The sequence below is a fragment of the Trichosurus vulpecula genome, chromosome 7 (genome assembly GCF_011100635.1).
Source record: "Trichosurus vulpecula isolate mTriVul1 chromosome 7, mTriVul1.pri, whole genome shotgun sequence".
NCBI classification, from domain to species: domain Eukaryota; kingdom Metazoa; phylum Chordata; class Mammalia; order Diprotodontia; family Phalangeridae; genus Trichosurus; species Trichosurus vulpecula.
In genome coordinates this window covers 39,156,964-39,170,118 of record NC_050579.1, presented here as the reverse complement: position 1 = coordinate 39,170,118, position 13,155 = coordinate 39,156,964, and the positions used below count along the sequence as shown (strand labels likewise).

At 41.9% G+C, this 13,155-nt stretch overlaps 1 protein-coding gene across 2 annotated transcripts in view; it reads left to right on the top strand.

Annotated features, from left to right (window-relative positions):
• Window positions 1–13,155, top strand: part of MYO1D (myosin ID) — a 398,701-nt gene that overhangs the window by 149,901 nt on the left and 235,645 nt on the right. For both annotated transcript variants that reach the window (XM_036768084.1, XM_036768085.1), the window contains exons 11-12: window positions 4,783–4,953; window positions 11,596–11,666. In XM_036768084.1, coding sequence (XP_036623979.1) covers window positions 4,783–4,953; window positions 11,596–11,666 — 242 coding nt within the window. The remainder of the gene's footprint in view (window positions 1–4,782; window positions 4,954–11,595; window positions 11,667–13,155) is intronic.

The window sequence follows — 13,155 nt, the reverse complement described above, 5'->3', positions numbered from 1 at the left end:
GCAGAAATTAAGCTTAAGCTCAAAATTGCGCTGACTTTTGGGATGCCGTATACACATACATACACATACACATTATGTGTGTGTATATTTGTATGTACATGTCTCTGTGTATGTGTGTGTGTGTCTGTCTAGATAGATAGACTGATAGACACACACATATATACATAAGCTTAAACTTAAGCTTTAAACGGCACTACAAGTGCCTATATGTGGTATAATGGTGGTGATAATGATGACAATTTCATAGTGTTTTAAAGTTTGCAAAGGATCTTACAAACATTTTTTCTCATTTAATCCTCACAACAACCTTGGGAGGTAGGTGCTATTATTATCCCGATTTTATAGATGAAACCAAGGCAGACAGCAGTCAAGTGACTTGCCCAGGGTCCTACAGTTAGTAAATGTCTAAGGCCGCATTTGAACTCAGGTCTCCCAGACTGAGTCCAGCATCATATCCACTGCACCACTTCACAGTTTTGTATATATTTAAGCCTGGGTATCCTTGTCTTGCCCAGGTTGGAAGATCAGGGGCCATTCCTAGGCCTGACCTCTCTCCGATTGTCTTAGGAACTTTGGCTTGTTTCGTTTCTGACCTGAGTCCTTTTTAAAGCAATCTAATCTCCCCGCATTCCAACCCTTCCCCAAGGGCTCACCATATCAACACCAAACAGTGCAGACAGCCCATTACAATTCAGAACTCCTGAGCTCAAGAGATATGCCAGCCTCAGCCTTCCTAGTAGCAAGGCTCACAAGCATGCACCACCAGGCCCAGCTTGTCAATATATTCTTTAGTTGTTTTTTAATTTACCAGGATAATATATAAGCAAAGCCCTTTCTGTTAGTTTGGTATGAAGACTTTTGAAGACATTTTTATAGTGATAGATTGAACCTCTGGCTAGGCATTTAATAAATGTTGTTGACTAACAAACTAATGTTCTTCACATATAGTTGGCATGTTTATATCCATCAACTGTAGACTTTACATCCAATACGAATCATTCAGAGTACTGTTTTTTTGTCTTTCGCTCTACAAAAAGACAGTGTAGTACAGTGGGAGGAACTCTGGGATTAGCATTATGTTAGCCTGGTATTTCAGTCCCTCCTCTGACACTTACTAGCTGTGTGCCCATGGGCAAGTCAAGTAACTTTTCTCTCTGTTTCTTTATCCATAAAATTATGATAATAGGTGTGATATCCACCTCAGAAGACTAGATCCAGTGTGATCCTGTATGTAGAGGGCCCCTTTGGGGGCCACCACCACAACTTCCAGTCTCAGGTTCGGTCCTTCAGTGATCAACTACTTGCCCCAGGTTCAAGGTACTTTGTAGGTCCCCAGTTCTGAAATTATAGTTTGCAAGCCCCCATTAATGCATTTACCTTCAGTAGTCAGCCACAGGACACAATTAACTCAGGAAGCATTCACTGAAATGGTGTAGTTTGAACCACAGTCACAAAAGATTCCTCCCATGACGCTGGTACACATTTTCTCACAAATATACACTAAAAGAGTAGGCACCCACATAGAGTACATTAAAGAACCTAGGTGGCCAAGCAACCCAAAGCTCTGGCCCTGTGTGAAGATTTTTATTCTGTCTTCACATGGGGGCAACCCTGGGTACAACTTCTCTGCTGGTCCCTCCACTGGGCTCCCTGGTTGTACTTTTCTCCAAAGCTCAATGAGACTTCCAGCCTGTTCTCTGCTGAATGAGGTATCTCCTATCAAGCTCTGCTACAAGATGCCGTTTCCAGTGAGGGGAGAGATAGGAGAAAGAGAAACGCCCTCCCCTTCAACCTCACTGCACTCAGAACAAGGGAAAAAGCAAATTATTTTCCCCTCAAGAGCTGGGCTCTTCCTCTCTTGACTTCCCTCTCCTTTCTCAGTTTGTCTTTGCTTTTTCTATGCCATTGGGGTCATGGTTGATCCATACTTCTGCCAGCCAATGGCTAGCGGTCCTTTAATTCCATCCAGCAGACCCAAAAACTCCTCTTTACAGTGGCCATCAAAGTCTGGAAGGGGAACACACTTTGTTGTGTGTGAATAGGCCACTCAGGGTGAGTGGGCGCCACTTGAGGTCTCACAAGCCATTACTCCAAAATGGCACCAATAAACCTCACACTTCATTGTCTCTGGCGTTTCCTCTTTCATCTTGTGATTTCTCAAGTACCTTAGAGAGGGCTCAGCTGATCAGGAGTTCAGCTTCCCCCTGCCCTGCTGCATATGTAAAGTGCTTCATCAACTACAAAGTACTTGACGATCATAGATATAGAGTGGGAAGGGACCTTAGAGGTCATCTCGTCTGACTTCCTCATTTTACAGATGAAAAGACCAAGGCCCTGAGAGGGGTGAGATGAGCTGCCCCAGGTTGCACAGGCAGTGACTGGACAAGAGGGGCTAGGATGGGACCCCCATGCTGCTCCCCCTTCCTGCCCACTCTCTCTAACCATGGCTCCCCCAGGGGAAGTACCGAGCTCTTTATTACCTGTGCCACGGTCACCATTTAAATGAGTCTCCTTTTTCACTTCCCTCCATGGTCTAGTCCCTGACTGTTGGAGTTGCTTTCTAGTTAGTTAAAAGAAAACTTAACATGCAAATTTTTGCAGGAGGCATAATTTATGGGGCATTTGATTGGAATGTTGCCTAATTGTAAATCTACCCTTGAAAATGATCCATTGCCAGTTTAGGTGGGACGAATAAGACTCCCTTTCTTTTTTAAGCTGAAATCCGTTTTTGGTTTTAGACTCCATATTAAATTTACAAACCCCAAAGCATGTTCCCTTATAGCATTGCCTGTAATGAGTACCCAGCCCTTTTCTAAGGAGGAGGCAACAAATTTCAGTTTAGGTACTCTGTAAAGAAAATGACAATAATAAAAATCTGCTATTTGCATAGTGCTTTTTAGTTTTTAAAAAGTCCCATGAGAGCCATAATTTCACTGGATTCATAAAAGTCTCATGACAGAGAGCAAGTGCCAACTACCACTACTAGTACTACTAGTACTAGTACTAGGTACTACTAGTATGAAGAAGAAGAAGCAAAAAAAGAAAAAGAATAGCTGGGCTTTACATAGCCCTTTAAATGATTTCTGTAGCTCCTTATAAATGTTGCTGCTGATAATGATGATACTCTTTAAGGAGGGCTACATAAAGGCCAGCTATTCTTATTATATTATTATTATTACAAAACACTTTACAAATATTTTATCATGCCTCTAGGGGATACTATGTGTAGAGAGCCTGGCCTGGAGTCAGGAAGACCCGAGTTCAAATCTGGCCTCAGATTACACTAGCTGTGCGACCCTGGACAAGTCACTTAATTTCTGTTTGCCTCAGTTTCCTCATCTGTTAAAATGGGGGAAATAATAGTATATACGTTCCAAGGTTGTTGTGAAGCTCAAATGATAATGTTTGTAAAACACAGTGCCGGGCATGTGCACTGTATGAATGTTGGTTATTACTATTACTTTAGAACCGTGGACAACCTTCACGGCAACTGCGGAAGGTAGATGCTACTTTTATCCCCATGAGGCCGGCAGCAGTGAAGTGACTCGCCCAGGGTCACGCACCGGGTCAGCAGCCTGAGGTCAGGTCTCCCGGACTGCTGGTCGAGCGTTGTGTGCACTCTGGCGTCCCCTGGAGGCTTGACTGTTATTTCCATCTTTGTCTGTAAGAAGATAAGGGCTATGAACCATTCCAAGGACCCTGGACTAGAACCCAAGACTTGTGACATCCAGCCCAGCGCTCTTTTCGCTGTACAACCCCTTTTAGATATGTCAAAGTAAGAGTTGTGGATCTAACAATGTTAAAAAAAAAACCAAGTAAAATAACACTTTTATAAGCTCTCACCCTTCAAATTCTCTCAACGAGCCCCCTCTAAATAGGCAAGAAGCACGCCGTGCGTGGCTTCAGAGGAGGTCACCGTCCGGATACATCTTTTTGGCATAGGTCCTGCCTGTGTGAACTGCACTTATTTAGAGAAGTCCAGTTCAACTTTTATTCTCACACACACACACACACACACACACACACACATGCACGCACTACCACAGGATCATAGGTTTAGAACTAGAAGGAATCTTAATGAACATCTCATTGTACACATGAAGACCCCAGTCCTAGGGAAAAATTAAAGGACTTGCCCGGGGGTCACTCAGGCCATCGAGATTCAAACCCAGGTCCTCTGACTCCAAATCCAGCACTAGGCGGCACAGTGAATGGAGAGCTGGATGTGGAGTCAGGAAGATCTGAGTTCAAATTCAGCCTCAGATACTTCATGAGCTGTGTGACCCGGGGCAAATCATTTCACCTCTATCTGCCTCAGCTGTAAAATGGGGAAGATAATGGCACCTCCCTCCCAGGTTGTTGTGAGGATCATGCGAGACTGTTTCTACAGCACTTGGCGCAGTGTCTGGTCACAGGAGGTGCTTAATAAGTGCTCGTTCCCTCTGCCCTTCCCTCTTGTTCTTACTCTTCCATAGCACCTCCATATTTTTTTAACGGTGTATCTTTTAGTCTGTTCGTTTGGGCGCCAGACCTTGGTGATGAGGCGATGGTTTTGCTGTGGTTGTTGTTGTTGTGTTCGGGTAAACGTAAGTTCTCATAAAAGAATTCCCAGGTGCTTTGACCCACCCCTCAGATCAGTTTTTTTATCTTTTGTTTCACCATTCGTTTGCTTGTCTGCGCTTATGCTTCAGCTGACTCATCTGCTTCCTCTTTTCCCCTCCTCTCTTATTCTTCCAAGCCAGGGAAGACCCATAAATCCCTCTACTCTCTTGTATTCTACAGATTGATTATTTTAACAACCAAATCATTGTGGACCTGGTGGAACAGCAGCACAAAGGGATCATCCCCATACTGGATGACGCCTGTGTGAATGTGGGCAAAGTAACCGATGAAATATTCCTGGAAGCCCTGAACACGAAGCTCAACAAGCACGCCCATTTCTCCAGCCGAAAGGTAACGTGTTTCAGGAGATTCCCTCTATTCTTTTCATCTGGAACGCTTTCCTCTATTATTGCCTTCATTAAATGGCTTAACATAGTTTACAACAGGGAGGAGGAGGATGTCTATAAACATCTACTGTTTCATTTGATCCTATAGATAAATTCTTTCTGAGGTTTGTTACTAGATTAATAATCAGAAAATCCAGGAGAGGGAGCTCTTGCCTACTCAGTGCTGCAAAATCCGGGAATGTGAACTGGGTTCTTTAGAAATTATGATGTAATTTATAACCAATAGGTGCCGACTTCTTGCCCATGTGACAAGGCTTTTTTATCTTTTTTGTTTTTTTTACTCCTGCATCCCATAGCAGTGACAGTGAAAATAGCATATGTCCTTGATGTATTACTGGGATGTGAGATTCAGTCCCAACTGCTACAAAATGTGTTGGATTTTCAATGCCATTCATCATTGTAGGGCTTCAAGCATCCTTTCTTTCTTGAAAACAGAGGTATTGCCTCCAAAGAGGTAAAGACCTTTTCTTCCTAAGTGCAGAGAAGAGAAGCCTCCTCTATGTGCAATTTCTGCACGTTCACATTTTGTTATATGGGCAGAATGCTCTTCTACAATTTGTGGTGTCGTGTAATCCAGCCCAAATGCCGCTCTGTTGTGTTTCTAATGTGACACTGAGGAGCATTGAAAGGGTTTGAGAAAAGCCCTCTTCTGTCTCAGGCTGTGTGTGATAAGTAACATAGAGGGTAAGATTCGGTTGGGTCAGCACTGTGTGCAAGAGAGAACTCTTGGCTCGTTTTCCTCTAAAATCCTGTTCCTATTCTTGCCTTCCTTATTCTTGTTAGTGGTTCTGCCATTCTATGATACAGATGACCTCTGAATCATCCTTGATTCTTCTCACTCCCTCGAGGTCCCTGTCTGTCTTCTAGAATGACAGCCTCAGAATCTGAATGGTTGACCCTGGATAAATTTTGCCTAAACCAGATTAAAATGTAGTTGGTCAATATTTAACCAAAAAAAAGATACAATAAAACATAGATAATACTAATATATGGTTTTCTAAGTCAGTGTGTGCCCTTATATACACTTTATTTACCCTATTTCTATTTGAGTTTGAGACCACCACCCCACACAACTCTTCTAATACTATAAATTGTAGATTTGCAGTTTCCTTCCTCAGAGTTACCAACACTAAAGAAATCCCAAGTCTGAACTTTCTTCCTCCTTCCTCCATCTGATAGTCATATATAATGCATAAGTGGATGGAGAGACTGGAAGTTAGGAAATCAGTTGGGAGGCTACAGCAGTGATCTTGGTGACAGAAATTAATGGCCTGAGTAATGGCAGTGGAAATGGCAAAGAAAGAACAGATTTGAGTGATATCTGGAAGACAGAATTGGTAGAATATGGTAACTAAATGAATGTGAGGAGAAAGGGAGAGGGTAAGGATAAATATGACTGAGGTTACAAAGATAGATGACTGGAAAGATTTTGATGCCATTAGCTAGAGGCACCTAGCTAGCTGGTTAACTAGATAGAGCACTGGGCTAGGAGTCAGAAAGACTTGAGTTCAAATCTAGCCTCATAGCTGAGTGACCCTGGGTAATTCACTTAATCTCTACTTGCCTCCGTTTCCTCAACTGCAAAATGCTGATAATAGACACCTACCTCCCAGGGTCTTGTGAGGCTCAAATCATGTAATATTTATAAGGAGTTTAGTAAACCTTAAAAGTGCTATAAAAATGCTAGCTACTATCACTAGCCAAAAAAAGGAGATGAGGAAGAGAAGCGGGTTTCCTGGAAAAGAAGACTTTTTTTTCAGTTTTAGAAATACTGAATTTGAGGTATTGGTAGTACATTCAGGTAGAAATGACATTTAGCCCCATTGGATATGTCAAGGTCAGAATCAGGAGAGTTCAGGGTGGGAGATAAAGATTTCATGATCCTCCCCCTGAAGTTGATAGCTAAAGTAGTCGGACTGGGTCCCATTAAAGGAGAGAGAAAGAGAACCAAAAAGAAAGAGGTCAAAGACAGAATCACGGGGAACACTTGGATCAAGCAGATAGGAAGAGTAAGAGAGACCAGATAACCAGGAAAGGATAATATCATGAAAGAGGAGGGAAAGGAGAGTGAGAGGAGAGGGCCGCCCACATGAGCCAACTGTGACCCTGTTAGTTGTTATGTAGCTCTCTCCCTCCTCAATATCATGTATAGATAGCTACCTGGTGTGCCCCACCCCCCAGCAGATTGGATGTTGGCATCCAAAGCACCTCACACAGTGCCCTGCAGTTTGGGGGTTATTCCAGGTCTATGATTTCATTGGTATAAAGAACTCTGAATGAGAAAACTCTCTCTGCTAATCAGTTCAGCTGCTGTTCTTCAACTAGCTCAGAGAGCTGCCTGGGGCACTGAGAGGTTAAGTGATTTGCCCATAGTAGATGGTTAATAAATGCTTGTTGAATTGCATTGGATTGGATTGGAAATTCTGCAGAGAGGTCAAGGAGGACAAGGGCTTCAAAAAATTGGATCTGAAAATCCGTGATCATTAGTGACTTTTTGCAAGAGCAGTTCCAGATGAAGGGTGAGAGAAGCCAGGGAGGAGTGTAGGTTGCCCTTTCTGTCAATCAATAAAGAAGCATTTATTAAGCACATACTATGTGTTAGTCACTACACTGAGTGCTGGAGATACAAAGGAGAAATAAAAACAGTCCTTACCCTCAAGGAGTTCATATTCTAATGGAGGAAACAATGTGTAGCTGAATGGCTACGTATAGGGGGAGTACAAGGGGGAGTGAGGGGAGGTGATGCTTGAGCTGATTCTGGAAGGAAGTCAGGGATTATGAGAAGAAGAAATAAAGAGGGCATGGAGGGACAGCCAGTACCAAGGTGTAGAGATGGGAAATAGATCATATGGGAAGGACATAGGCCAGTAGAGGATACAAAGAAGGTGATAATGGGTAAGAAGACTGGAAGGATCGAAAGGACCCAATTTGTAAACAGCTTTAAATGCCCAAAAGAGAACTTCATGGTTGAGCCTAGAAGTAACAGGGAGGCAGCTAGGTGGTACAGTGGGTAGAGATCTGGGCCGAAAATCAGAAAGACCTGAGTTCAAATCCAACCTCAGACACTGGCTGTATGACCTTGGGCAAGTCACTTAAGCACTGTCTGCCTCAGATTCCTCATCGGTGAAATGAGGATAATAATCTCAACTATCTCTCATGGTTGTTGTGATCAGACCAAAAAATGTTAGTAAAACATTTTGCAAACCTTAAAGCACCATATAAACGTGAGCTGGTGGTCTGGGTGGCGGTGTTATTGGTCATAGGGAGCCGTTGCAGTTGCTGAACAGGGACAGGGTGGAGAGAGTATTATATGGTCAGAGCTGTGTTTTAGGAAAATCACTTTGGTAGCTATGCAGAGGATGGATTAGAATAGAAGAGACTTGAGGCAGGGAGACCAATTGAAAACTAAGGAAGTCAAGCAGCAGGTAATTTATTAAACACTATGTGGCCTGCGTTGTACAAGGTGCCAAGGATATAAATACAACCGTCTAGAAGTCTGGCAGTAAAGGGAGTGGGTTGGATTATCATTCACAATGAAAGAGAGACAAGAGATGGGACACAGTGAAATCGAGGGAAGTTTTAGAGTTTTATTTTTTAGGATAACTTTAGGAAAAAGGAGAAGTAGTTAGTAGAGAAAGATCGAAGATAAGGTGATTGATGGCGCCAGATTCCAGAAGAAATGGGAGAGGAGGAGACAGAGGATCTAAGTAGCCCTTGGTAAAGGAACCACCTCTTTCCCTGAGATAGAAGAGGATCAGTGAAGACAGATCATTTTTGAGGTGTAGAGAAGAGGAATTGTGGGGAGCAAATGATCTGTCTTAGTAAAATTCAACAGGAGTTGAAATTATCTGAGAGTAAGAGTTAGGAGTTAAGGCTTGAGCATAAAATTTGGAGCAGGCAGTTAACTGTGGGTGATGGGACAGGGAATAAAGAAGTTAATAAAAGCATTGCCCAACAGTAGTGAGGCCTAGTCAATTGGCCACTAACTATTTAGTGAACACCTGGTATGTCCTAGGCACTATCTTAAGCACTGGAGATACAAAGAAAGGGAAAAGATAATCTCTATTCTCATTCAATCTAATGGGAGAGACAGCATGCAAATGACTACGTACAAACAAGATATAGGCAAGCTAAATCAGAAATAGTCAGCAGAGGAAGGGCACTTAGATAGTTAACAAAATATTACGATTGACCAAAAACCTCAGTTCTTCACTTTTTCAGCATATTGGAGACAGAGCAAACTGGAGAAAGCTGATTATGGAGTTTGAGAATTAGCAGTGTGTGGAAATGGCATTAGGTCAAGTAGCTTAAAGGTCTGGGGCACAAACAGAGCAATTCTGTTACTACAGTGTTATATTACTTTAACAGATCATACATGGTGGAAGTTTATGGTTTCATATACAAATTTCTTTCCTTTTCATCTTTGTATGTTGGAACATTTCTGTTTGTTGATGATTCTAATTTCATAATTTTTTAAAGAGTCTTTTCATTAAGGGGATTTGTTTTGTGAAGTTTGGATTCAGTCAAAGGGCCGCACTTGAGGACCTAGAGGGCCACATGTGACCTCAAAGCCGCAGGTTCCCTGGCTAGGGTGATAGAACATCATTGGAATGATTGAACATGGAGATCTAGGGTAAATAGAAAAGTAAGAAGACAGGAGTTGCTAAAGTGCTGTTCCAAAAAAGATAATTTAGTACTAAAAGAATACTTGAATAAGCTTCCTGTTGAATTATTCTATGATTTTTTTGGTTTGTGCTAAACCAATATCATATTTTAAGTTACTAATCAGCTAGAGTCAAGGACAAATTTTTTTAAGAAGCTGTAGTCTTCCAAATATTTGTTTCTGCTTCAATGGAAATGTCATGGAGATGACCACAATCAACCCAGTAATCTATGAAATGAAAGGTTGAGATTTTAAAATATTTGACAATTTGTTACTGTTATTTATTGTCCCAGACCATGGGAAGAACCAAAATCCAAACCATTCGACAAAACCTTGTCTATTCAGATGGTTAGGACTGATTTAAATGTTCTGGAGAGATGCCTCAGTCTCTTCCAATTCTCAGTCCTCCAAATAGAAGACATTTAGGAGACATGGGTATTGTATGAACAGAAGTCTCTGATAGCTTTGTGCAGTTATGCCTTGTTAGATAAGCTGATTCGTGGATTCCTCATTGGTCCCAGGACCAAGTAAATGAAGCCATTCAATAAGGAATGATTACCCAAAGTTTTGGAGACCTCTAACGATCCATAAAATACATTTACAGATAGTAGGAGTGCATGGTGAGTGTGAAAAAGCTTCAGCATATAACCAACAAAGAATTGTAAAGAGCAATATTAAAGAATGTCATCAGAGAATTTTATGGCAGGAAGAAATGGTGGACTGGTTATGTGCCCAGAGTGAAGGATTCCAGGTGGAGGCAGAGTAGCATGTCCTGGTCATCCAGGGGCACAAGTTGGGCACTCCATGTCTCAGGCCACACAATTCCAGTTGGGCAACATGACCTGGAGGACACATCTGATCCCCAGCCTCCTCCTGTCAATGTAGAAGGCTTTGGCCCCCAGGAGTAAAGGGCAGCCATTTCCCTCAATGCTACTCCCTGTACAGGGGCTGATTTTCTCTTAGGCCAAAGTTCCATGCTGAGGTTCTTCTGCCCACTTTCAGTAGGAGATACTTGTACACTTCAGGGGAGACCACCACACCCCACTGTTCCCTCATCCTCCAGGGAAAGTGGTGGGAAACTATGGGATGGACATGGGGCTTGGCTACCATGTATAATAATATTAGGTATGGGGTTTTGAAAAATAAATCTATGAGATTTCTCAGTGAACATGTGTATATTTATGTATATATATGTGTGTGTGTACATACAAATGTATGTGTATATGTGGGTATACACACATGGATAGTTGATGGAAAGGAATGAGATCAAGGGGCACAGGTTGAGAGCTTTAGTAAGGAAAAGGGAGAAAGCCTGTGCTTTGGAGAGCCTATCAAGGAGGAAAGTATTGGTGAAGACTCAGAGAGGTTTTGTGATGTGGAGGGAAGTCGAGAGTGTTAATGGTATTGATCTCAGTAAAGTAGGAGGTAAAGTCGTCTCTGAAAGGATACAAGCGGTTAGAAGCATAAGGAAAATAGAGAATCTTAAGAAGGGTGTTAGACAGTGGGGGCTGTAATGGCGAATTGCTAAGAAATTAGTAAAATGGTTGCTAAACAACAGCTAGTATGCAGATAGAGTTAATTCAGTAGCACCAACTATGCAAACTGCTGAGTACAGGTTTTAGTTTTATGCCCATCTCTAGTGTTCGGCAGTCTGGGAACCAATGTGTGGGTAATAAGTATCCCACAAAAATAAGACTTATTGCAAGGCAGGTAAGGTGATCAATCAAGGAGTGAGGGAATCTATTCCCATCATTAAAGTGGCCACAGAAAAGTGAGTAAGATGGCACTGATGGACCAGAAAAATAAGAAAACACCAATAGGAAACAAAGGAAATGTTTATCATTTCAATGTCAGAGTGGCCTGAGTTTTTAGGGAAATGGAAATGTGTTCTTTTTAACCATACCCAACTTTTTTTTTTTTTAGCTCTGTGCCACGGATAAAACCCTAGAGTTTGATCGAGATTTTCGAATTAGGCATTATGCCGGAGATGTAGTGTGAGTATATTTTATTTCTGTAACAACCTTTTTAATGACTTGATATAGAAAATATAGCTAGAGGAAATCTGTTCTAAATTATTCACTTATTCATTATAGTTCCTCATTCTTTTAAAATTTAATTGCATTTTCAATTTAATTGCATTTTTTTATTATTCCAGTCTGAATTAGTTGCTAACATTATATAGGCAGATACAGACTGGAGATATAAATCTGGGGAGTTATCCGCAGAGCATCAAGCCATGAGCATGAATGCCATGGTCTGCTGGATGATCTCCCTGCCTCAAATCTCTCCCTACTCTAGCCCATCCTCCACTCAGCTACCAAGACACAGGTTGGAACACGTCACCCCCACCTACACAATCGAATCCAGTGATCTCCTGTCACCTCCAGGATCAAATTTCCAGTCTTCTGTTTGACTTTTAAAGTTCTTCATAACCTGCCCCCTTCCTACCTCTCCAGTCTTCTTACTCCTTATCCCTCCACACACTCCATGGTATGCTACTGTGGTTCACACATGACTCTCCATCTCCCCTGCCTTTTCACTGGCTGTTCCCATGGCTGGAATGCTTTGCTTCATCACTTCCTCCTCTTCATTTCACTGGTATTCTTCAAGTCTCAACTCACATCTCACCTGCTTCAAGAGACCTCTCCATTACCCAAATTTTCCTTAATGCCTGGCTCACCATTCCCAGTGTCTAGACTACAGTCTCCAGATCTGGTCTCCACCTAACCTACCTAGCTCTACGTCTGAGCATGACATCTTTTTAACTCCCAGCAGTCTGGTTTCCATAAACACCATTTCATGAGAACAAGTGTGTGAAATGTCACCCACGTCTATGTTCTTGGCCAATCCAAAGCCTTTTCTTTTTTAGGTAGTCATTCTCTTTGACTTCTATGCAGGTTTTGACACTGCTTAAAACTCTCCACTTTTGCCTGATACTCTCAGGAAAATGGCCTCCCCAAACAGGAGCATCTGGAGATAACTTTCTGTAGAGAATCCTTCCTCCATTTGGACTTTCTTTAGCTCATCCTTCATGGTGGCACTGGCAAGCATGGTCTCCTTGTTTTACACGCTGCCTGATAGTGATATTCTGAGGTTCAATCAGGAGATTATCTCTGATGATGCATCTATCAGAAATCTTTTATGACTTTAAAATATTCATATGAGCCATCTTGTCTGAAGAGTGCCCTCAAGGCTTTCTTTTGTTCTCTTGAATTAAATGTTAAATTTTGTATTTTAATCGACAACAATAAAAAGAAACTCTCCCCTCGACTTCTGGGGCCCTATACTACATCGGTTCTTCTCCTCTCACTCCTTTGGGGTAAAATGAAATGGTATAATATTTGTATTATTTGTAATATTTATAAAGCTGTTAGCCCAGAACTTGGCACATGGTAGGCTCTTAAATGCTTATTCCTTTCCATTCTCCCTTAAGAACAAAAATAACTCTATCTTAAAGGTTGAATTTGGAGGTTTCTTTAGCCT